General features: G+C 53.3%; 1 protein-coding gene across 1 annotated transcript; it reads right to left on the bottom strand.

Annotated features, from left to right (window-relative positions):
- Positions 1 to 709: 709 nt before the first annotated feature.
- TRAP1 (TNF receptor associated protein 1) lies at positions 710 to 24,468 on the bottom strand. Its single transcript, XM_050317655.1, has 18 exons — positions 24,356 to 24,468; positions 19,826 to 19,993; positions 18,337 to 18,419; positions 17,801 to 17,941; positions 10,822 to 10,893; positions 10,247 to 10,407; positions 9,398 to 9,507; positions 9,146 to 9,219; positions 6,691 to 6,846; positions 6,190 to 6,310; positions 6,007 to 6,076; positions 5,191 to 5,338; positions 4,480 to 4,665; positions 3,333 to 3,471; positions 2,817 to 2,902; positions 2,154 to 2,299; positions 1,801 to 1,873; positions 710 to 1,524 (listed from the first exon to the last, which is right to left on the bottom strand). Exons 1-18 carry the CDS (start codon positions 24,450 to 24,452, stop codon positions 1,423 to 1,425), a joined length of 2,133 nt encoding a protein of 710 aa, XP_050173612.1. The 5' UTR covers positions 24,453 to 24,468; the 3' UTR covers positions 710 to 1,422.
- Positions 24,469 to 25,499: the final 1,031 nt, after the last annotated feature.

The following is a 25,499-nucleotide window of genomic DNA, read 5'->3' on the forward strand; positions in this document are numbered from 1 at the left end:
AGGCACTGCCCATTCCTGCTGCCACACTATTCCTGATGATACATCAGCAGGGATGTAGGATGCAGGAGGTGGCTCCTTGTTCTTCTCAACACCCTCTAAACTGCCACGTTAGTTCCTCTTCTGCACCTGAACAAAAATGACACACAAAAATGAAATTTAGGTGATGTTAATAAAACTTCTCAAATGGTGCCCTGTGCAGCAGGACCCTTTTTAACTCCTCTGTGCACAGCCAGGCTTCCTGTAGCTCAAAGAGTTGTCCTGTCCAGCACAGCATCCAAACAGTTAACCAAATCCAGTTCCTGCATCTTAATCTGGCAATTTAAAGATAAGCTAAACAAATATCAGGGCTGCTCCGTGCCCCACTGAGCAGGAGAAAGGATTCTTATAAACCAGTTTGCACGGTGTAAACCAGAAACACAGAGGGAATCTTGTGTGGCATTTCTGGCTGAACAGCCACTGCTCCTTAGAAATGATTCAAAGGGGCAAATTCCATTTCCAAAGACAAGGCTGACAGGGTTCATAGCCACAGATTCTCCTGCTTTCCCTCCACACTCCCTGCTACTACTGTTGTTTTCACAGCCCTCTCTTCCCACCACTGTCCAGTGCTTGATGCCCTGAAGAACCAAACAGCACCTGAAGAGAGAAGAACCAACAAACCACCAGCTGGAGGACACAAAGCCCAACAATGTAATGGTAAGAGAGAAGTGGAGAGGGTCTGGAAAAGAAGTGTTTATTTATCATAAATACAGATCATCTAGGCGTGCAGTTTATCCCACAGAAGAGGCAAAATCCCTGGAGACTCTCCAGAAAGCCATATGCTGAAAGGCTGTTTCCCAGTTACGTCCCTTTTTCCACAAGACCACAATGAACTCTGTTATCCAGCAGTTTGGTGATCTTCTCTACCACTGGATTGCACTGACATGTTCCTCCAACAGTGTCTGTGTCTGCCAAGGGCAGCAATCTCCTCCATGCCAGCAAACTCCTCCTGCTTGGTCAGAGCTGGAGGTTTCTGCATTCATTCATTCATTCATTCTGCCAGTGCTTATCCAGAGTACAATGGTGCACAGGGATCTGGTGGAGGGGGGTGTATTCACAGACCTAACTGGGATTCTTGCTGCCAACATCTGTTTTGGGAAAGGCCATTTTTAGAAACAGTAGGAAAAGAGGCTCTTCAGGCTTGGGCACATTGTTTAAGCAGCAACCTCTGGATTTTGTCCCCACTAAGAACACTGCACTTTGAACAGGCTGATGACGTATGATCTGATAATTACAGGTGGCTCCTCCCTGTGCAGGGAGGGCTGGATGTCCCTGGCATTGTCCCTGCCCTCTGCCCCGTGAATCCCATGCTGGACACTGCCTACAGGTTGCTGCTGGGAGAGTGGCTGCACTTGAGGCAAGAGAGATCAGCACAGAGCTCATCCTTCAGTTCTTCTCCAGGATTCTGGTGAGGAGTTCGTTCAGCCGGCTCACCATTGGCCTGGGATCTTCATTCAGCCCTGCTGCAATCATGGCATTCTCATAAATCTGAAAAGGAGAAGAAAGCACTGAATAAGCAGCAAGAGCGACCTGCATGAGGAAGGAAGGGAATGTCACTCTCCGGGACGTGCATTCTCAGACCAGGATGTCTTCATGGAAAACATACTGGAAACATACTGAGCACAAGCCCTGGAAATACCCAGGGACCACGGAAAGATGTGATTCTTGCCCACTGTAATGGTTCACCCCACTCCCTGCCACGCATGGTCTGCCAGCTGGCTTTGGGGAGGATGGTGCTGCTTCTGGAGAAGGGCTGGCTCTCACCTGGTCAAGCAACATCTGGGCCAGATCAGGCTGACTGTCCTTCAGCTCGCTGAGCTTCTTGATCAGAGTGTGCCTGTAAGAGAGAGAGATCAGCACTGAGACGTGGTGATTTTGTACACAAGGAGAAATTTATTTCCAGAATGAGCAGCTAAGCCAAGGTGGGTCACAAAAGGCAACTTTCTTGCTCCTGTTCTGGGGGCTTCTCTCTTCTCTCCCATCTGTTCCTGTAACCCCCCTGGTCCCCAGAGGGCTGGACACTGTGTGTGTGGGTGGGTCCTGTGCCACACAGCCTCACAGATTAAGGCACTGTGGCACAGGCTGCACTTAATAGTGCTGGTGTTGTCCCCCCTTACCCAGTGTTGATCTCCAGGGTGGGCTGCAGGAGCTGGGCTCGCTCCTCCTGGGTCTTGGCCAGCTGCTGCATGCGCAGGAAGTGGCGGGCGGCGCCCATCTCCAGCACGGTGATCATGGCAGGGTGGGTGTCCAGCCGGGGCGTCACCTGCGGCACAGACACCCCTCAGGGCTGGGCAGGACAGGGCAGTGCTGCAGGAGGGCGAGCTCTGAGCGCTCTGAGTCTCCTCAGCACACTCACACCGAGCCTCCACACGATTCCTCCCCATCCCACAGGCACTGCCTAAAGCAGCAGAAAGCTGGGGGCCCAAATGGCAGTGGATTGCAGCCACAACCAAAGCACTCCCTGCCAATACACCTTTCTAGTCCACAGGCAAGAAAGTTACCAAAAAAGCCCGTTCTGCTAACATGAGCATCAACTAGGAACATGGGCTTTGCTCATTACACATTAGGATGTGGTTCTTCTGCTCCCACACTGTCCATCCAAATGACAAATGCCCTCATCCATACCAGTTACAGACAGGAGGCATGGAGAGGAATGACTTTCGTCAGGGCCCAAAGAAAAATCTGTGGCAGCAGATCCCCAAGCAAGCAGCACCTTTTTTCCCTAGATCATCAGCTCCATGGATCTCCTGTACTCAGTCACCCAGACACAGAATACCCACCTTAACTCCAGTGACTCGAGAGCCCAAGGCATTCCTCATCCAGGCCATCAGATCCTCAGCCTCCTTCTCTGTCAGACGTTCTCCAGCTGGCAGGGAGAGAGGGCATGTCTCCTGAGCTCAGCCCATTTCACACTTCCATTTATCAGTTCTCTTGTGGGAATGGGAAGGCAGCACCACTCAGCACCTATACACCCTCATCCCAGACCATGCCATACCCAGGGAGGGCAGGTTCATGCCCTGCCAGGGCCTGCCTGCTGCTATCAGGGCACCAGATTTACATTGTGGGGTTAAAATCAAAGCAAGGCAACACAACACATGACATTGCATCTGTTTAAATTTGCTTAAACTTTGATCACGTGGGGTGAAAAGGATCTGCAAGAACTCCAAGTTGCCTCAGAGCACAGGAATGGCAGGGTGGAAAGGAGGGCTCTTGCTCGGGAGCTACAGGAGCAGGGGAGGAGGTGTCCCCTCCCTGGTGGCACAGGGTGGCAGCAGGATGGGCCAGGGGAGCCTCACCTGGGCGGCTCTCCTCAAACTTCTCTTCCTTATAGTGATCAACAACAATGTCTGTCTCCACAGAGATCAGCTTCTTCTTGTCAAACTCACGGAGGTGCAAGAGTGTCAGCTCATCAAACTGCTCATAGCAGAACAGCACCTGTGCCAAAAAAGGGACAGCAACACATTGTTGGGCAAGTACAGCATTCCCTCCTTCCCAAGGCAACTCTGCACCAAACAGCAAGAACGTCACATGGGAAACTCACAGGTTCAACCCCATGGTGATTATCACTCAGGGCCCCACATGAAAGCAAACCCTTGGAGGGATTTATTAACATGGGTGGCAGGTCTGCACCTGAACAAGTCCTGCTGCCAGAACCAGCACTAACTCCAGTCCTGAAAGGGCCACGTGCCCACAGAGGTCACCTGAAACACCATTGCAGCCCTCACAGCAGCTCCCGGGCTCCTGCTCTGGGATTCAGCAAAGGTATGAAACAGCTGTCAGAACTAAATGTTTGCACAAGTACTAAATCACAGAATATGTTGAGTTGGAAAGGACCCATCAGGATCATCGGGTCCAACTCCTGGCCCTGCACAGGACACCCCAAGAATCCCACAGAGGTGCCTGAGAGCATTGTCCAAATGCTTCTTGAACTCAGACAGGCTTGGTGCTGTGCCCACTGCCCTGTTCCAGCGCTCAACCACCCTCTGGGTGAAAAACCTTTCCCTGATATCCAACCTAAACCTCCTGACTCAGCTTCATGCTGTTTCCTTTGGTCCTGTCAATGGCCACGAGAGTGACGAGATTGGTGCTGCCCCTCAGGAGGATGCTGAAGACACCAGTGAGGTCTGACCTGTCTCCTCCAGGCTGAACAAACCAGCGCCCTCAGCTGCTCCTCATACGGCTTCCCCTCCAGACCCTTCCCCATCCTCGTGGCCTCCTTTGGATGCTCTCTAAGAGCTTACTGCCTTGTTTGTGCTGTGGTTAGAGGGTGTGACAGCTCCCTCCTGGCCTCACACCACGCTCTGAGCAGAGCCAGCAAAGGCCCCGCACTGGCAGGGCTCTGTCACCGGCCTCGCTGCCCCGCTCGGCTCTGAGCCCCAGCCCCGATCACTGCTGCAGCAGCTCAGGGGCGTTCCCCTGGCCACGGCACCACCGCTCACCCACCTCCATGTCCTTCTTCTTCATGGCCTCGAAGTAGGGCGAGTGCTCTGCCAGGTGGCGGTTGGGGGCACACAGGTAGTAGATGTTCCTGCTCCCGGCCTTCATGCGCGAGGCGTAGTCGGCCAGGCTGGTCAGCTGCCCCGCGGGCAGGGCCGACGACTCGTAACGCAGCAGCTTCGCTATGTCCTCCTGCAGGGAACACGCTCTGTGAGCTCAGGGCACCTCCCTGCACCTCCACCTGACCGCCCCCAGCACCAACAACTCCTGGTGTAGCACACAGGCCTCTCTGGCAGCTCTGCAAAAAGGCTTGGGGGATTCTGAGTCTCTCCCTTCCTGCTCCAGATATTAAGGAGGCAGAAGAGTGACCTAGACAGGATGTAGGTCAAACTCTCCTAAAAATGGGAATCAAGGCAGAGGACAACAGGAGGGGAAAGCCCTACTTTTCTTGTGTGTTGTAGTTCATATTGCATCAGGGAGGGCTGACAGCAGTGTGGGTACAGAGACTCTGCAGGGCCTCAAAGTAAGTGGGAAGCAGCGCCCAATCAGGAAAAAAGAGAGTTTGGGCTCTAGAGAATCAGTATGTCTGGGTAGACCCAGGAACACAAGTTATAGGCATGCAAGTTTCATGGAGAAGTAGCAGTCCCCCTCATCCCAGCTCACAGGAATAACCAGCAATCTTTCCCATCAGCTGCAGTGCTTCAGGACTCCTGGTACCTTGACATCCTGCTCTGCTATCGTGACAATCCCCTCTCTCATGAATACCCCGTACTCCTCAAAGAATTTGGCATATTTCTCAGGGTCCTTCTTGCTCTGGTCAATGAAGAACTTGATCACCCTCTTCTGCAAAACATCACGGAGCTTCCTGCAGCAGGAACAAGCCTTTTTAAAGACAGCTGCTAGAGCAAGACAAGAGGTTTTAGGTGAACATCTCTCTCTCTGTACAGGGTTGTAGTGGGTCCACCATCTCCTTCCCCTCGTGGTTCTACATCTATTCTTTGATCTCAGTCAGGAGCAGCTCTTGAGATGCAGACAGAGCTGTGTACAAATGTTCTGCTGCAGCCCCTCATGAGCTGTGACTCAGTGATGCTGCAGCACATAACCAGCTGTGCCCAGGGTGTCTGCCTCTCTCCCACAAACATGGGACAGAGGTGGCTGGCTATACAGGGGTGGTTACCCTTGGAGGAACTCTTTCTGAAGGCCTCAAAATCCACTGTGAAGTGACATTGTTATTTGCTGACTACAGTGAAGGCAGAGGCACTTCACCAGCTGTAGAACACAAAGTCAGCCATCAAACCCAACAAAGTAACCACTCTGGTGTTAAGGAGGAAGAGCCTACTCTTATACTCCAAGTTCCAACAGTGGCAGCTGCCTGAGAAACAACTCACTTTGGAGACTACAGAAATTCTCAGGGATGCTGCAGTTTACACTCCAGGTCCCTCCAACCCCTCTAACTATTCCACTGTGCTCCCTTCTCAACCAGCAAGAAGCTGAAAGAGCCTCAGCAGTCCACAGGATCTACCTCTGGCTTACCTGATAAGGGCACTCTCCTGCAGGAGCTCCCTGCTGAGGTTCAGAGGTATATCCTCACTGTCCACAACACCTGGAACACAGAGCAACCCTTGAACACTGAGGCAGACACGAGTGCCAGGCTCAGCAATGCACCCCTCAGGAAGCCATGGTCCACAGCCCACTGTTCCTGGTCCCAGCACACACCTCTGAGAAAACGCAGCCACTTCGGCAGGATGTCTGCAGCTTTGGTTTGGATGAGGATTTTGCGGCTGTAGAGGGCAACGCTGGAGCCCATTTCCCTGCTGATGTCAAACATGGATGGTTTCTGCAGGAACAAGAGACAGGAGGTAACACCAGCACTGTGCAGGGCGCCCAGCTGCACACTACCAGGTCACCCTGTGGTGCTGAACACAGCAAGAGCTGAAATCCTGGCTGGTTTTCCTGAGGACCTACCTGAGCCATTCCAGCATCCCCACAACTACCCTGCAGCCCCCAACCCACTGCAGAGATGCCACAGGGGGTATTCCTTCCTCCCTGCCACTCCGCAGCTTTGGCTGCCTCCTTTCCCTAAGGAGCTGTCCCGTTCTCCCATTCCCCTCTTTCAGAGCAGCTGGGCAGATGATATCCCACATTCCCTGGGCAGATGATATCCCACATTCCCTGGGCAGATGATACCCCACATTCCCTGGGCAGGAGGACACGTACCTGCTCGGGCACGTAGAAGATGCTGCGGATGTTGAGGGGAGCGTCAGTCTTGTAGTGCAGGACGTAGCGGGGCTTGTCGTACGCCTGCGCTATGAAGCGGTAGAACTCCTCATGCTGCCACTCTCCAATGTCCTTGGGGTCCAGCATCCAGAGGGCCTGTGGAGGAGCAGCAGGGACAGGACATCCCATCAGCTCTCAAGACTTATGGCCTCACAGCACAGGGTTCTTCTTCTTGCACTTTCCCTCCAGGATGAGGGAGCAAGGAAATAAGATCTTTCAGACAGACTCCTCTGCATAACCCAGGGGCAGTGGAATGTGCTTCAGGCACATTATCACTGACTAAAAATTACTGCCCCTCAGCCAACCTCCGAGGTTACTCTTGCCCTGTAACATACATAGGGAAGCTTTGTGTAGCCCAAAACAAAGGGGATTTGGCTGATCTCCATTGCCTCACACTTGCCATGGCCAAGAGCATCCTGGACAGATCCCACAGCTCGGCTGACTGGCTAGTACTGGTCAAATATCCCAAGGCCTGATCAGCAAAGGAAAAGTGAAAGTTCAAGTCAGTCTGTTGCACTCAGCCTGCCTCTCTGATGGAGGTCACTATCCCAGCTGAAAGCCTGTGAAGAACTGCTGCACTGCCTGTTTTCTGCTGGTTTGTTCTGGAGCAGTTTAGGAGATGCTCTGTGAACCACTGAGCCACCCCTGCTGCAGGGTCACAAAGTGTTCCAGCACTGGTTCACATCCCAACACGTGGCCATGCCTGCTGCTGCTGCTGCTCTAACCCCTCCAAGGCTTCCTGCAGCACTCAGCCCATGCTCACATCACATCTCAGCTTTCAGCACCTCAGCAAAAGACTCACCTCTAGCAAAGATGTGGCACTCAACTAAGAACCTCATGTGTCCAGCGGGGTGAAGCCCACCTCACCCACTGCCACTCTGTGCCACCCAAGCCCTAAAGGGTGACAGGAGCGATTTCTGGGGGCAACACAAACATCCAGCCCACCCTCCACCTACCAGACTCCAAGGGATTCAGGGCCCTGGCAGCCTTGCCGTGCTGCCTTAAGGATTCCTCTGCCTCAGAGCCTTGTTCCACAGGTGGCTTCACAACATTTCCAGCACACACAAGTGTCCTGGAGGGTTTGCAGGATCACAGGTAGGATTAGGGACTCACTGGGAACTCAGGTGCTGTACAGCAGCTGTGCTGGGTAAAGTGCTGCGTTCCCAGAGGCTCACTTGTAGCTCACAGTTATCCCAGTTAGACTGGAGAAGCCTCGGGCTCCATACTGTGAGATACATGGCAAGCATTCAGGAACTCATCTAGGAGAATCCCCACCAGGGAACTAACTGTGGCTCTGTTTGCAGTGAGCTGACACTGATGTGTGGAAAAACACAAAGCCAAGATCCTGGATAAAGAAAAGGCATGAAATGGGAGCATAATGAATAAAGCTGTTGCTGTACCTCAAGGGAAACCAGACTTTCTGATGAGGAGATAAAAGTCCATGACTCTATTAAGGGCATTTCACCCCTTGCTCTGCTACTGCTCTTCTCCAGGGAGCCTGTTCTATTGATTGTCAGGTGGAGAGAGCAAACAGCTGTCTAATTAAGGGGCACAGCTAGAAAGCCTTTGGAAGAGAAACACTATTACACAGGAATCCAAATAAATAATCAGTGACTAATAACAGCAATTACAGAATCTTAGATAAATTAACATGATAAAATGTTTAAGTACAGTCTTGAAAGTCTGTTCAGTCAGTGCCACATTCCAGGAAACAAAAGAAGCCACACACACGCTCCCTACCTGCTGTCTTAGGGGAGAGGAAGCTTTAAACAATCAGAGAAGGAGATGCTGGAGGAAAACGATTCATCGATTTTTGTTTTAAAGGTAATTAATTTCTCCCAGGTGATGCCTGCAATTGGGCCAAGAACATCTGACTAAAATGGATCTGGCTGCAATATCACTTAAGTGGTCAGAAAATGCCAGCATCCAGCAGTGCTCAGCTAGGAGAGGGGAATAAATCGGGTTGTGAGCTGAGCTGCTAAAAAAGCCCAAGCGATCCCTGGCACTGCCTGTCCCATGCTGAAGGACAGCAACTGCAGGGACAGGTGTCAGCACATCAGTGATACCAGCAATCCCTACAGCACTAACATGTCACCTGGCCTAAACTGTTAAAATAAGCATTATAAAGCACTGAAACAGTAATTCAGGTTAAGGGAAGACCCAGATCTTGCCAATCTGCAAGAATACTCCACCATAAACGCAAACAAGCAGCTCCAGGCACACCTTCTGCTGGATTGTCTCCTTTTGTTCTAATTAACTGATCACTCCAAGGTCTGTGATATGCTGGACAATCCTCCCCAGATTTCCAGGGACAGCAGCAGCTTTATCCTGTTTCATGTCTCCACTGAGGATTAAAGTCACTCCACAAATGACCTGCCTGTGGCCTCCTTCTCACCTGCAACGTGTTAATCCTTTTCCCATTGAGGTACAGGGGGAAGCTGATGAAGTTGCTGTATTTTGTCACCACCTCTGGAATGGAAAGAAGACAGAGAAGAGTCACCTTTGTGAAAACAACACAGTAAGAGTTCCCTCAGTAACTGCAGGTGAAAGGAGTTGCAGGAGAGGAAAAACGCTGTAAAATCACCTCCCACTCACCAACAGACTCCAACAGCCCCCGGGGGCAACAGCATCGCCCTCCTCCACTCACCCTTCACTCGGTCCTCGTTTGCAAACTCCTTGCACTCTTCTTTGAGATGGATAATAATCTTAGTCCCAGTTCTGACCCCAGACGCTTCTGCAATCTCAAACATTCCTGAACTAGGATTAGAAACAAACCCTGCATCAGCCTGTGCCTCAGACACATCCATGATAGGACAGAAAAATGGCTTATTAAACTAAGAGCATGCACAACACTTCAGTGCCAAGAGGAAAAGGCAAAAAGTCTTGGATGCCTGAATGCTCCCTGTGCCTCTGGAAAACCCTCCAAAACATGTGGCTGTTTGTATGTGGCTGTTTTCCCTACAGAGCCAGACCCAGGACACACCGCTCTGCAAAGACACCAGCTACTGAAAACCCAAGACAGTCTGACATCTCCATTAACAGATGTTTCCTAATAATTTAAATAACTCTGTACATTCTTTATTCTGAGGAGGTTTTAAGGGGATGCTGAGCTTGTCACCCACAGAAGCTCCAATTCCAACACGGTCCCACAGTTTTGCCAGGACAAAAAAGGAAAGGATGAGTGCAAAGGTCTGACCTCCAGAAAAGGTGTTCCTGCAGGCCCCAACGCTGCACAAGCTCTGCTCACTGGGGGTGCCCTCAAGCCAAACCCCGGGAGAAGAAGACAAGACCCAAGAGGTTAAATTTGTCCCTGCAGACTGGGGACCCCCTAAGCCAATTGCCTGGCACTCAACACACCTGCTCTGACACAGCAAGTCTGTCCTTGGGGTTTCCACCCTGGCACATTTGGCCACACAAGCCTGTCTTTGCACAGTTTTCAGTCTGTGCCTGGTCTGGACACAGCCCCCCACGCTGCCACCCCCTTCTCCAGCCTTACCCATCGGAAGACCAGTGGTAGCCCAGGCTGCCTGGCTCTGCAGACTGGGAGAACACCTCCACTTTATCAGCCACCATGAAGGCTGAGTAGAAGCCCACTCCAAACTGGCCGATGATTTTACTGCTGGCTTCAGCTTGGCTCTGCAGAGCATCCAGAAAAGCCTGGAGGAACAAAGGAGACACAAACCAGCACACAGTGACTTCAGGTATCGCTGGGAGGCTGCAATCCATCCCCCAGCCAGGCTCCTCAGGCACTGCAGCTTGGCATTCCAGCACCCTCATCCCACACTTCAGCATCAGTGCTCTGAGGAGGATGCCCAAGGAAAAGGGTTTCTCCAAAGGGACTGCACTTCTGGAAAAGGGGAGCATTGCTTAGGGCAACTCTGGCAGTAAAGAAAAACAAGCAGAGACCATTAAGAGCCAGAAGACTCCACAGGTAGGTTTCAGCTTCCAAGAGGGGTGTAATTTCACAGCTGGGCTGGGGGCCAAGGGAAAAAGTGGCATGAGAAATTACTGGGAGAACAAAAGTGGCTGTAATTGGAGATGAGTTTCCTACGGGAGGGAGAAGGGGGTTACCTTTGAGCCTGATCGAGCGATGGTTCCAAGGTTAGAAACCAGCTCCTCCTGGGTCATCCCAATACCTGTGTCCTGAAAAGAAACAGCAGTGGCAGCTGACATAACAGTAGGGAGGCATTGCTTTAGCACACAGCACCCAAGCACCTTCTGCCCCTCTCTCCTTTGCCTCTGAGCAGTAAATCCAACAACAGCCTTCCAGCTGTGACCCCACCTGCACATGGTCAGGAACAGAGACTCCAAGGGGCAGCCACAGCTGTCCTTTGCCCAAAAACCTGCAGAAAGCTCAGAGGCTCCGACCATTCCTTGAGGAAAGACAAACCCATGCCAGGACAGGCTGGATTCTACATCCCTCTAAAAAGCACGGGCTGGCAGGGCAGGAAAGAGATCTCACCCAGCCATGGTCTGGCTGTGCCAGGTGCCGTGCACAGACACCTTCCATTCCTGAGCTGGTGCAAAGGGGAGTGGAGGAGCAGGGAGGAGCAGTTTATTTCCAACTGGCAGATGTGGAACCGATGCCCTCACACCAGGAATCAGTGGCAGAGCAGTGAACCCCTGAACTCTCAGGTAATGCAAACCCTTGTCTACAAGCTCCAGGTGCACTGATCTCCACCTCTCTGTCTTTTCCTCCCTCCCCTCCCCTCGTTCCATGCTCCACGATATCCAGGTACCAGAGAGCTGGTATTGCATTCCCATGGGAACAGGCTAACCCCAGTGCACTGGCCACACCTCATGGTGCTCTGTCCAGGCTTTGGAGGCACACAGCTCCTTGTCATCCTCAAGTTTATCCCAGATTTGCATTGCTGCATGCAGATGAACATCTCCCTGCTGCTGGCTCACACGTCTCAGGCTGCAGAGCCTGCAGCAGCACCACCCAGAAAAGGCTGCAGCAAGTCTCAGACCTTCAGTCTGCATGGACCCCAAGGCAACAAGGGAACAGCAAATCCCAGCTGGAAATGGCCACCCTCTCACACAGGATCCCAGCAAAAATCTGTCCCATTCTATTGTCCAATGCATTTTCCACAGGAGCAAAGGGCAGGCTACTGCCCTCCAGGATGCCACTTCTGAGAACCCAGGGCCATCTCCCCTTCCCAAATCTCAGCAGCCTCTCTACCTGTCAAGAAACATCCTGAGAAGCCACTTTTGCAGGTTCTCTGAGCCACTCCTAAGTTGGAAGCAGGACGAAAATCAGCCAAGAGACAGGTGATTCTCACTCCCATGAGGAGCTCAGCCCTACCTGTGAGCACAGTTGTTGCAGCTGACAGCAGCTGGCACATCTGGAGCGGGCTGACACGTTCCCAGGGGTGGGATTCAGTGTGCAGGGTCAGCAAAACCAGCTGCAGCAGGGCTGGCTGCTGCTCCATGGCTCAGAGATGAGGGACCAGAGTGACTTCTGGCCCAGCACAGCTCTGCCACCCATTTATTGGGCTGATTTCTAGCAAGGTACATGAATGTCAGCACATATTTCTTAATGAAGGAGTGACTGAACTGTTCAACTTGTGAGGTGCCGTGAGGGTAAGACATTTTCCTGCATCCCCACAAGTCACAGCACAGCAACACCTTTCCCTTGATTAAATACATTAAGGCTAGTCAGTCCACTTGGCTGAGAGGAGGGATGATGCCCAGTAAGATCTCAACAGTGAGAGATGAAAAGCCAGGAAAAACAAACAGTGTATGGCAAAATCTCAGGAATCTGACATGGTCCCTTCCCCCAGGGAAGAAAGAGCCAGAAAGAGCAGTTTTCAGCATCTGGTTCAGTTTTTGTTCATGCCAGACCCTGAACAGAACTCTTAACTCCTCTGATCCACTCCTATTTATAGTACAGCATGTCATTCCCAAATTCCAGCACGTTAAAAAAAATACATCCCGACCCCATGAATTTATTTGGCTCTTGAATTTGGAACGCTCTGCCAAACTTACTGCAAAATGCTTAATGACAATTCCTGGAAACCAGTTTGGTGAGGGGGAACTGCAAGGAACAAAGAGAGCACGACTCAAAGCAGGCTGTTCCCGCCACAGCGCTGGGACGCTGACAGGGAGAGCGGGAAGTAGAAGATCCTGGCAAAGCAGGCATTCCCTACTGCAGGAGAACACCTGGACAGCTGGGATGAAGAGGACATCAAGATCTAATCCTCCCCTGCTGCGCCCAGACTGCCTGCAGCTGCCCTCTGGGCTCCCTGCACCACAGGGTGCTGCTTGGAGGGAAGGAGAGATGGGAGCTCGGCCCTGCAGAGCAGGAGCTCTCCAGGGATGGAATCAGCTGTTCTCCAGGGATGGAATCAGCTGTTCTCCAGGGATGAACAGCCCGCCTCAGGCTGAGCCAACACAAGCACTGGCAGCTCCAGCTCCATGAAGTCCTAGGAAGGAGCTGGCAGGACTTGCACTGGCCTTCTGTGCTCTGTGCTGCACCAGCCACTGCTCAGCCCCTGAGTCAGGAACCTCCCATCACACAACCCCTGCAAACACCTTCTACCCACCCCCAGCCAGCCATTGCTCCACCATCAACACAACAACTCTTCTGCCCCTGCAGACAGTTTCAAGCTGTCCCTTCAGCCTGCAAGAAAACTTTTATCAGGCTGATAACAGCCACAGCAGAGCTACTGATAACAGCACAAAGCAAATTGTTCATGGGGCTTCACAAAATCCAAGACATGAGGGATATGCTCAGAGCTCCAAGTGCCAAATGTTTGTCCCCAGTTTGGAGAAACCAAGATGCAGAGTTCAGTGAGCTGACCCTTCATAAGCTGAAGGTTAATTACAGAAGTCCTGCTGTTACTCCATCTCCTCACACTGGTTGAATTTTCCTTCTGGGACTTCTTAGGGTGCAGAGTAAAGAGCTTTCCCCAAACCAGCCTCTCCAAGGCACATGAAGGGCTTGTGGCCACAGCTGCTGAACTAAGCTCAGTAACATTAACCCCCAAGAGACACCAGCTGAACGTTGCTTTTAGCAACATCTTTTTATGTGTGGAGACCTCCCAGGTGCCAAACCTGCTGCTGAACTGCACAGGACCTTTGTGCCTTCTGTGCCCTTTGTTCTCACCCTGTGGTGTGTGGTGCTGGATGTTTGCAGAGAACATGCTGGTAAACAAGAACCTGGGCAATGGAAGAGCTTTGCTCATTACCTGAGTCCAGTTTAAAGTATTGCAGAGCCTTGTTACACCAAATAACCCATTAATTAACCAGTAACTGCTGCCTTTGCCAGGGCTGCATCTGAAAGAACGATCCCAGTCAGAGGTACCTGGCTGAGCTACTGTGTCTTTCATTTCATTTTGTTGCAAAACAAATGTTTATTTCAGGGTAAAACCTCAACAGGGCATCAGAAGAGCACTGACTACATTATAAAATAAGTACATGCTGCTTTCACCATCTGACAAGGTAAAAAAATCCCCAAATGTCTAACTATGTGTGGCCCCCATTATTGAAACACCTTGATTAAAGAAACTTAAAATTCACAAGACCAGGACAGCAGCTGCACTAGAGCAACGTTCTGGTTTAGAACCAATACAGCATCTGCAGCAGTAGCATCCAGCAGAAGAAAAGCCACCAAAAAATGATGCAAATGGACACAAGGTAATCCTGGCCTAGTACACAGAAGCTGTCCAAAGCAGGGAGCCTCAGTTTGCCTTTCCAATACAAGTCTCAGTCTCCACCCATCCAGGTCTAAATGCCTGCTGTCCAGAAAAGTACTTCATTTCCTCCACTTTGACTTTCCCATTTTTAAAAGTGGCAGGCTCTTATTCTGGCATGACGAGAACTAAAATATTCTGCACTTCCTTCCCTGGGCCGCAGGTTATTTGAGATGTGTTTGTATTTCTGGTTCCTTGGCTTACTTTTGAAAGATGATGCAACCACTGGAAGCTGTAACCCATCCCTGCAATGTGGCACGTTCCTGTAAGCCTAATTCCAAGGCTTGCCAAAGTGCAGCCAGATTCACCCCTCCCAGTCCACCTGCCCATCTCCCACCCAAGTGGCACATGGATGCTGCAGTGCTGCATGCAGGGAAGGGGGACCTGCTCCCCACCTGCCCCAAGCTTTGCTGGACATGCAGGTGCATCTGCACTGAACTGCTACAGCCCAAACTTCCCAATCCTTACTGGAGACCCTCGACAGCCCAGTCCTTTTTACAGGCTGTCTGTAACTGGTAAGGCAGGAGAGATCTGCTCAGTGATACAGGGAGCTGTTGCAGGGAGGAGTGGATTTTGCAGTGATTTTAACTCCTCCCCAACACAGCAAACTGGTTATTTTGTGGCTTCACAGACACGGATTTTGGATGACTGCACCAGCGAGATGAAAGCCCAGCAAAGGGAACTGAGCAGCCCAAGCTCTGGCAGCGACTGCGCTGCTTTCCCATGTTAAAGCAGCAGTCACACTCCCTCCCTCCCCCAGCAGCAGCCATCAGCTCTGTAAACATTTCAAACCATTTCCTCTAAACAGTCCTAGCCCTAAATTAAGCACCAGCAAAGAGCAGGACTGCAGCCCTGAGCTCACACAGCACAGCAGAACTGAGCAGCTCTACCACCACGACAGCACAGCCCGTCATCTGCCTGCCACCTCGTGCAGCTGCTGAAGGTGAGCTCTGTGCTCACAGGGCCCTGGGATCTGTCAGGGCTTCTCTGTTCCCACCTCAAAGGGTCCAAAGACACGCCTGTAAAGCCTTAGCATGCGGAACTGCAGAGCTCTGCAGAGCTGTCCTCATTGGAAACACACCCTGCACATTTTCAAATAGATTTTCTGAAGAGCTCTGACCTTGCAGGCTGGGGCTGCTACAGATGGAGCTGTCCTAGAAACACGAGGCAGTTTGCAAAGGGATGGAGGAAACAGTGGAATTTGCTAAAACAACGGGACTTTGGTGAAGGGACAGAGGTGGTGGAATCCAGTGAACACACTCCTTTCAGCAGACACAACACTGCAATGCTGAGATGGGATCCCTGCATGAGGACACTGTATCAGAATTCTGCAGACTTGCTGTGCTTATGACTTGAATTCAGTCCTGGCAGAGAAGTAAGCAGTCACTGAACAGAGATGAATGTAATCCTTTACCAGAGCTACATAATCCCCCCAGGAACATGCCTGTAATGGCCATCACACATTACAGACCTGCCTTTTCCCATCTGTGAGACACAAAGAAATGCTACAGGGTTTGGAAGGGGAGGGGAGAGATTCAGCAGATCCAGAGGCCAAGAGCAGCATGAAGATCTGAAGAGGATCCAGGGGTGAGACAGTGGGACCTTTCTAGGAAAAACAAAAGGAGGGGTCACTGCTACAGGTTGTATACGAGGGACCTGCTGGCTGTTTGGGTGGGTCCTAGCGAATACAGAGAACACAGAGCAGCTAAGGGACAGATCTACCTCTGCCTCAGTCATTGCAGCAAGTTTTCCTGCACCTTTGAGAGGCAGGGAGATGTTCTGAATGAGGCTGGTTCACAACAATCACTGTAAGCAGTTTGCTTCTTCAGGAGGTTATAAATAACCCCTGGACTGGAGGTAAGGAGCTTTCGGCACTCCGGAGAAGGCAAAGCTCTTAAGAGATTGCAGCAGTGCTGTTCTTGCTGCTCCTCACAGCCCAGGGCTGCTGCAGTTAAAAGCCTCCTAGTTAAGACTCATTTAATGGCATTAGAGAGGCACAGGCAGTCAGGCAGGGGTTATAAAAAGCCCAGTCCCTGACACATCCAACTGGGATGGCATCAGAGTTGCCCTGCGAGGCGGGCAAACAGGTCTCCAACCAGACTGCCAGAGAAGTGGAGAGCTTCCACAGGGAATGTCTCAGTGCAGTCTGAGGCTTCGTGTCCGCTGTGGTCTCCAAAGGGAAAGACAAGAGCAAGGCAGGAATGCCAGCCTGCCTGGGGCTAAGCGAGGGCTCATTAACAATGGGTGTTACACGGAAGTCAGAAACTGCAACAGTCAGGTGTGAGAGGAACAGCAAAGCCCCTGCACTACGGTTTGAGGAGCTCTGGTTGATGATTGTGTTGCCCACTGACGAGCATTAACTTCCCCATGGCAACCGCAGCGCTTGTTCTGCAGAGAAACAGAAATATGAAATAACTACGCAGCTCTAACAGCCCCTGCTTTGTCCCACGTGAAAAATGTCAGCCCGTGTGCTCTGTCTGTGCCACATCTCCCCTGGACCTGCTTCAGTCACTCCCTCACTGCTACCTGCCTCATCCTCCACTCTCTTGACAATATCCACAGCTGCACCCACAGCTGACACAGCTCCACCAGCAAAGTGACCAGCGTGCCTTCTCTGCATCAACAACTTTGCCAAGAAAACACCAGGACTGAGGCTCAGCCACCCACCCTGGACAGAGACACAAACAAGGGCAGCCAAAGCAGAGAGAGAAGGCCCAGCTCCACTTCCCTCCCCATGCTGAGGCCCACTGTCCCCCTCCCAATCAGCACCGTGTCACCAGGAGGGAACAACCACACCCTGGGCACAGGTAAGTGCTGTGGTACTGCCCAAATCTACAGTCCCACCTACACCTTCAGGCAAAACCTCAGAACCTCAGCATCAGCTGGGCTTGGCCTGTCCTTGAGCAGGAAGAGACAGAGCCAGTCAGCAGTGGGAGGTTCTTCTCACCACCCCTGCACCTCCCCACGACCCCGTGAGAGGGAGGGTCTGCAAGGTACCAGGTAACACCTTGGACTTAAGGAGGTGTGGAAAATCCTCCCCAAACATCAGGATGAAACTGGACTCACAACTTATCCACTAGTGAGAAACACACACAACCTGGGAAGTGCAGGGGTGGGAGAAAAGCTACTGGTAGTTCCCAATAGGGAAAGAAGGAGCAGTAAATTTTCCTATGGGGACAAGTGAGGAGCAGATAAATTAGTGGTTTTTCACCAAATCCTCAGGTTACAGCCTCGTGAACCAGAGCCCAGCTGAGGACACCACACTTCAGTGGAACCGCGCTGCTGCTGAGCTTCCACTGATCCTCCACGGGACAAAGGGCCAGGAATAACACTCCCCTGTTACCAAAGGGACATACCTGGATAGTGATGGTTCCCTTTCCACTGTCTGTCTGCAGATGGATCTCCATCTCTGGCAAGGCCTTCCCCTCTGTCATCAGCCGGTGGCGCAGCTTCTCCAGCGCATCGCTGCCGTTGGAGATCAGCTCCCGGATAAACACCTGGGGACGAGACACACCCTCACACTGCAGCCTGGCCCTCACCCTGCACGGCACTCCCACAGACCAGGAGCTCACTGGCTGCCCACAGAGTAATTCCCAGCTCCCCAAACTGTGCTTCCCCATTGTCTGCCGGGAGAACCGTTTGCCTGAACTCGGTATGAAAGTGCAGAGACTCTGAGACTCACAGAGCCCTCTGGCTGTACCTAAAAATTGTTTCCAAAACACATTTTCAAGGTCTCTTAAGAAAACATCATTCAAGGGAGCCTGACATGAACAGCACAGGACTTGCTGGAACTGAGCAGTTCACTCTCTGGGCTCAGCTGTTTGAGATGTAACCCCGACAGAGACAGAGCTTTGCCACCAGAAAACCTCCCAGCCAGCAGTGGGTGTCTTACCTCCTTCTCCGAGTACAGGGAACGGGCAACAATGTCCAGCAGTTTCTTTGTTTCAGCCTGAAACTCATGTTTAGAGGCTGCACCTGGAATAAAACGTTAGAGTTGGGGTTGTTCAGCCTGGAGAGGAGAAGGCTCAGGGAGACCTGAGAGCCCCTTCCAGTGCCTGAAGGGGCTCCAAGAGAGCTGGAGAGGGACTTTGGACAAGGGCCTGGAGTGACAGGACAAGGGAAATGGCTTCCCACTGCCAGAGGGCAGGGTTAGATGGGATATTGGGAGAAATTTTTCCCTGTGAGGGTGGGGAGGCCCTGGCACAGGTTGCCCAGAGAAGCTGTGGCTGCCCCAGCCCTGGAAGTGTCCAAGGCCAGGCTGGACGGGGCTTGGAGCAACCTGGGCTGGTGGAAGGTGTCCCTGCCCACGGCAGGGGGTGGAATGAGATGAGCTTTAAGGTCCCTTCCAACCCAAACCATTCCATGACTCTATGAGAGTCACAGACACACCTTTAAGGCACTTCAGCAGGGTCCTCTCGGGAAGGAAGGCAAACCATGTGCTTCAGCTTCCCAGCAGTGACAGCTGAAGCAGGATGGGACACAGGCTGCTGTGGCCACCAACAAGGTGACAACAAAGGTGCTGTTTACACCCCCCTAGGAGGCAGCTTTGCCAACAGACACTTGGCTTCTGCACCTCAGGGTAGGAGCACATACCTGCAGCCACCTCTGCAGGGGGGAGCTGTGCCCAGGAAGAGAAATTCCCTCAGAGAGAGTAACACTACAAAAATCTCAGCTGAGAGACCTTGGCCTCTTAAAAATAGCATCCTTCCTGCAGGAGGCATTAGAGAAGCCTGAGGCAACATGGGCAAAGCCACAGGTCCTGTGTCACCTCCGCTGTGCCTTGCTGGGGAACCTACATTCCCCAGGGATGGAGTGAATCCCGGTGTGGGCAGCAGCTGGAGCAGCACATCAACCCCACTGGGGGGTTCAAAGCCTTGCAGTCTTAAAAATACCTCCCAGAAAAACCACGGAGGCACAGAGTTTAGACATTATATCTATGCTGGAATACCTCAAGTGACTTTGCCTTAAAGCACCTCTCCCTGGAGATGTGCAAAGCAATTCATTCTAACTAAAGGGCTGATGCCAGGATTCTCATTAGACCTCCAGGATCCACAGCAATGACCTGGGCAGGCACAGCTTGCTTCTGGGACCAAAAAAAAAATCTCTTTTTAGCCAATTCTAGTGCCTGTGGAACCTCCACACACACACATGACCATCAACAGCCTGGCTAAGCCCATGGATGCAGCCCTGATGGCCTTGTTTCTCAGGAAAGGCCGCTCTGACCTCCACATCCCAGCTCTGGGAGCTGATGGTGCAGTTCAGATTCAAAGGATGTGATGACCAACCCCTGCACTTCCTCCAGAGGAGGGGTCACCTGCACCCACACCTTGTCCCAGGCACACCCCAGGAGTGTCCCCCAGCACTGGTGTGTCCGTGCCCACCTTTCACGTTCTCCGTGTTGCTGATGATGGTGTGCAGGGGCTCCTCCTCTTTGCTCTCTGCTGTCTGTGTGCTGTATGCCCGGACAGCAGGAATGCTGCTGGCAGGAATGTTGTGCTGGAGGCTCCATCGATGGAGGACTTGTCTTTGCAAACATGCTGCTCCTTTTCCTAGAGACACAAGTGAAGATATTTCACTACACACCACAAGTCCAGCAGCAACAGGGGCAGTCCTTAAAGGTCCCACCCAAGCAATCCTGTGGGAGTTACACCGTGCAAGCAAGACTGAAGTTCCCTCACAATCCAAACCCCACTACTCCCCTTTGGCATTGCCTTTACTCTTCTGAATTGAAGTTCTGTCCAGAAGGTGACAATTAGCAGCCTTCACAATGAACTGGGAAGCAGTGAGGAAGAGGCAGTCTGCAGCTTCCACTGCTGTTACCTGCCCAAGCTGAAGACAACTCCCCTGTCACTGCCTGTGAAAATGTAAATTGGCAATAAATATTTGGTCCTTGACTGTCCAAGCACAGGGATTACATCTCCCAACAAGGCTGCCTCCGAGGGGAGCAGCACATGCAGCAGCAAAACCACCAGTCAACAAAATCAGTGGGGAAAATGAGACCAGCTGGGATATGTCACCAGCCCTGTTAAGGTCAGGGATTCCCAATGCTCCTCCTTCCAATTTGCCCAGACGAACCCAACAAGTCTTCTTTTTGTTAGGGGATGAATCAAAGCCAAACCTGGCCACAAAAAGACCATTTTCAGCACTGCAGAGCTCTGCCCAAAGCCATTTCCTTGGTGTGATCTCTGGCCTGTGCCAGAGCAGGATCCTGGAGGGTTTGGATCTGACCTGGGCAGGCAGTGACTTGGCCTCCTCCAGCCCTACCACGACTACTAACAGACAGAGCTGTTCTGGGAAGCAGAGAAGGGACCAGCACAGCCTGGACAGAGCAGGGAGAACCTGGACAAGCAGCAGAAGTGAAAAACACTGAACCAGAAACCATCAGCAAAGTGAGAGTCCTAAAGTGCACCTGTGATCCCTCTGGAAACAGCTTCTTTGGCCCTCCTCTGCCCCCAGGCCAGCTGACACGCTGGGAGAGCTTGGCTCCCTCCTGAACCTTCCTCCACCTTGCCACAGCCCTCAAGTGAACTCACCCTCCCAGCCCTTGCACCAGCATCCCTTGTCAGCCTCAAGCTCACCTTGGGAAGGCTCAACCTCCCTTCACAAGTGCTCTGCAAACCTCCTGCCCCCCACAGCAGGTCCTACAGCAGGTGTGGTCACTGAGAACGGGTCTTGCTGCTCCAGACCCTCAGGCTGGGCTCTGACTCGCTCCAGATCAGGAGAACACAAACCCCTGAGCTTCAACAGCACTCCTGGCTCTACCTCTTCCCCAAGAGCTGATCGAGGACGCTGCCAGTCCTCATTCTTCCTTCTCCTCCTCCTCCTCACAGAAAGCTCTGAATCAAGATCCACTTCTGCAGCCAGAAGCTTGAATTACTCCCCAGTCATTCTGCCCTTAAAGAAAAGAGCCCACAAATAGTTCTTAATGCATCTGAACACCTCCCACACACATAACTGTGCTCTCTGCGTCACAAACAGCTCTGCCGCATTATCACAGGACACGTTCTGGAACTTCCACTCAGCTGCCTTTGCTGGGATCATCTGGGAAAGCAGCAAGGCAAACAGCCTGGGTGGCCACAGTGGAGAGCAGGGGAGCACTCCCTGTCCAGCCTGTTGAGCTTCAGAAGGGAAGGGCCTGCAGCCCAGGGTTTACATATTTTATTTTTATATATATTTATATATATTTACCCAGGGCTTACTTATTTCATGCTCATGCTCTGCTGGGTGCTGTAGGATACTGCAGTTGCACATAGGTACACACACACACACACACACAATTCCCAACCAGCAGAAATAAAAGAGGGAATTTTGCTCCCTCCCTGACTCCAGGATCCAGAAAGGACACACACCAGCAGCAGCTCCCTGCTAACCTTAAGGCCACTTCTATCATCAGATGTCCAGGCAGCAAAGCCCCACAGCCACCACAACAGCTCATAAACACCAGCTGACTCTAGAAACTACAGCTGTTTATAATTTTATTTCTAGCTATTTATCATTTTCCACGTATTCATGGGTTTTGCCTCCCTACCTCTAAAGCACAATGACAGATCACCGCCCATCACTTTGGAAGTTACTTCTGGATTTGTGTAATGTTTGGTCTTATCATCCTTAATTAACAGTGCCAGGGAGAGACACGGCTCATTAAATACGAGCTGCAGCATCTTCAGACCATTTGCCTCTCAGCAAGTCCTCGCCTGGAGGAAGGGAACAGGAAAAGCTTGGCTGTTCTGGGTATAAAACTACAATTATCAGCACACAAGAGCTGTGGAGAAAGGACCTGCAGAGTTAACAGGTTACATGACACTTGGAAGGAGCCCAAATTCTGAGGACCAAGAGATGAAGAAGGAATGGCTCTTGCCCCAGATGGGTGCTGTGATGTGCTTGGGCAAATCAGGTATTATATATTTTGATAACAAGTTAATCAAATGTGGAGCTTTATCACAGCCCATGTACATTTCTACACCCATCACTGCCCCACCTGCACCAGGAGAGGTGGAGAAACCCACACTACCCCCCAGCTTCCAGTTGTCCATGATCCCAAGGGATCCTGTGCCTGTGGCCACGGAGCCACCTCGCACACGGGGAACAAGGCAAGGACAAGGACCCTCATCCCCACGGGCTGCTCTCGATCCACACACCAGGATGCCTCAGCGACTCCCAGAGCCAAGCAGCCCCCAGGAAACACAGCCTCATCCTGCAAAAGGACTGCAGGGAGCCGAGCCCAGCGCCAGTTAGGGATTTAGGGTGGGAAATCCAGCACAAAGCAGTCTGTGCCTCAAAACAAAAGAGGAGAATTTGGGTCAGCAGAAATTACCATAACAGCTCCGTGCAGGGCAGCCCTGAGCCCAGGGAGGCTCGTGCAGAGAATAAACCCTCCCAGCTCAGATCACATCAGACAAAGAGGCTCCCTAGCTGGGCACCAGATCCACGTGAATCAGGGGATGAGAGGTTCCCTGACTGAGCCGCTCCCACCAACACATCTCCCAAAAACCTCTGCAGCAGCTTCAACCCTCAGCACTGTGAGAGCAGACACTGCCTGTTCTGCACGGCCAAAGGGAGGGGAGGGCTGTCCCTGCAGCCTGTATCCAACTGAAAGGACACCACCTCCTGCTCCTCCCTCGTTATTCCCACCCCACGCAGCTTCTGCCCACTATTTTTTCCCCTGAAGGACCAGAACGACAGGTTAAGGAATAAACTCTGGCTCTGCTGGAGCACATCTAACCCACCAGAGGCTCGTGGCTTCGCTCCAGACACAGATACCGACAAACCACTGGGGATTTCCGTGGAGGAAGAGCTGGATTGCCCAGAAACACTGAAGTGGCACTCAGTGGCACAATTAATCTGACAGTCCGACCCTGACAGTGACCCTATTTGTCACACAATTTCCTCTGTCACATTCTCTCTTCATAACCCACAGGGAAACCACAGACCACAGTGACAATCTACCAGTGTGTGGACCAGGGGCCAGACAACAGAGAAGGAAACACAGAGCACAGCAGGGGCTGCTCACAGGAGACACACGGGAAGATCATCACTGTGCCTCGGATAACGACAACTCCTGTGCATGATGGCCTTGATAAGAGAGCACATCCCATAATCAAGGCCTCAGAGTTTGGATTTTCTTAGCACTCACTCCTGTCAGCTGCCTGAGGTGAAACCTTGGGTGCAGCCCTGGGACATGCAAACCCTTCAGGCTCATATGTAAAGTGCCCTGGTACTGAATGGCCAGAGAACAGAGCACTGCTGCCTTCTGCCCTCCCCCAGCTCCCCACGGAAGTGCTGGAAACCCTGCATGAGCCAGGGCAGGACTGGGACAGGCTGCATGATCTGAATGTGCTGTATGAGCTGGGACATGAACCAGGACACCACACACGATCTGAACGCGCTACACAGCCTGCACGAGCCAGCAGATAAACCCGGACACCCCACACACCCTGGATGAGCCAGCAGAGGAACTGGGACGTGTGCTGCACACCCTGCGTGAACGAGGCCATGAGCCGGCACATGCTGCATGACCTGAGCTGGCACATGCTGTGCGAGCCAAAAGGAGAACTGGGACATGCTACGCGCCCTGTCTGAGCCGGGACATGAACCTGCACACCCTGACCGTGCTCCCTGCCCGACACAAGACACCACAAACCCCCGCGCTGTGCTCTGTTCCCTGTACAGTCCCAGAGGAGCTCGCTCTCCCGCAGGAAGGAGCGCTGGGCGTTCTCAGGTCGGTTCCTGCCGAGCGGCCACGGCGGGACCAGCCGAGAGGGACGGGGCGCTGCGGGTGACACTCGGGCCCTGCGCCCCCGCCGAAGGACACCGCGGGCCGAGCGCGGCTCCGCGCAGGCGAAGGAGCGCGCCCGCCGGGCCGAGCCCAGGAGGACCGGCCGGTCCCTCACGCCGCCCGCCCCCCCGCTCACCTGCGGGCGGGCGCGGCCCGGGCAGGGCCCCGAGGGGCCGCAGGGCCGGGAGGAGCCGCCGCGCCCCCCGCGCCCCCCTCACCGCCACCGCCGCCATGGCCCTGCTGCCCGAGCGCGGCGCACCGCGATGACGTCATGGGGGCCGGGGCGCGAGGCATTCCTCCGCGCGCGGTGACGTCACCCTGTCCCTCAGCCTGCGCGCGCTCGGCCCTGCAGGGCTCCTGTAGGGTCCCCTCACGGACCCCGGGCAGAGCCCCCTCACGGCACCTCCAGAGCCCCCTCACGGCACCTCCTGGGTCCCCTCACGGCACCTCCTGGGTCCCCTCACGGCACCTCCAGAGTCCCCTCACGGACCCCGGGCAGAGCCCCCTCACGGCACCTCCAGAGCCCCCTCACGGCACCTCCTGGGTCCCCTCACGGCACCTCCGGAGCCCCCTCACGGCACCTCCAGAGCCCCCTCAGGGACCCCGGGCAGAGCCCCCTCACGGCACCTCCAGAGCCCCCTCACGGCACCTCCAGAGTCCCCTCACGGCACCTCCAGAGCCCCCTCACGGCACCTCCAGAGCCCCCTCACGGCACCTCCAGAGCCCCCTCACGGCACCTCCGGAGTCCCCTCACGGACCCCGGGCACCTCCTGAGCACCCTCGGGGCTCCTCCAGAGTCCCCTCATGGCCTCCGGGTCGAGTACCGTCTGGGCTCCTCCCGACTCCCCTCACAGCCCCGCCTGAGTACCCTCATGGCCCTGCCCCAGTGCCCCAGGTTGGGTGCCCTCCCTCACGGCCTCGGGCTCTGTCCCCTCACGGCCTCGGCTGCCCTTCCCGGCCCTCGGGCTGAGCCCCTTCCCGGCCCTGCCCGGATTCCCTCACGGCGGGTTTCCAGGGCTCTGCCAGGAGGTTGGATGCCAAGCCCAGGACGCCACTTCCAAGCCTTTCGATGGTAAAAATGTCGGTGTTTCTCAGGACTCGTCAGAACAGGGAGCCAGCCGCAGGTTACAAACCGCACAGACGGCCCTGCGGGTCTGTCCGCGCTGGTGACCCAGGGAGCCCAGCCCAGGCTGTGGCAGGAGCTCGGCGGTCGGAGCTGAACACCACGGCCAAACAAAGGATGGAGCAGGGCTCCTTTCAGGGAGCACTAACCACTTCCA

The sequence above is a fragment of the Myiozetetes cayanensis genome, unplaced genomic scaffold (assembly GCF_022539395.1).
Source record: "Myiozetetes cayanensis isolate MyiCay16 unplaced genomic scaffold, myiCay2020 scf20-37, whole genome shotgun sequence".
In the NCBI taxonomy this organism is placed as follows: Eukaryota; Metazoa; Chordata; class Aves; order Passeriformes; family Tyrannidae; genus Myiozetetes; species Myiozetetes cayanensis.

Bases quoted from the DNA above. Each gene is read 5' to 3' on its own strand.
- TRAP1 (XM_050317655.1), bottom strand. From the start codon at position 24,452: ATGGCGGCGGTGGCGGTGAGGGGGGCGCGGGGGGCGCGGCGGCTCCTC. The intron at 9,220-9,397 runs GTGAGTGGAGGA...TTTCCATTCCAG, and splicing joins AAACGAGGACCGAGTGAAGG to AGGTGGTGACAAAATACAGC. The intron at 6,311-6,690 runs GTACGTGTCCTC...TTGTTCCTGCAG, and splicing joins TCTTCTACGTGCCCGAGCAG to AAACCATCCATGTTTGACAT.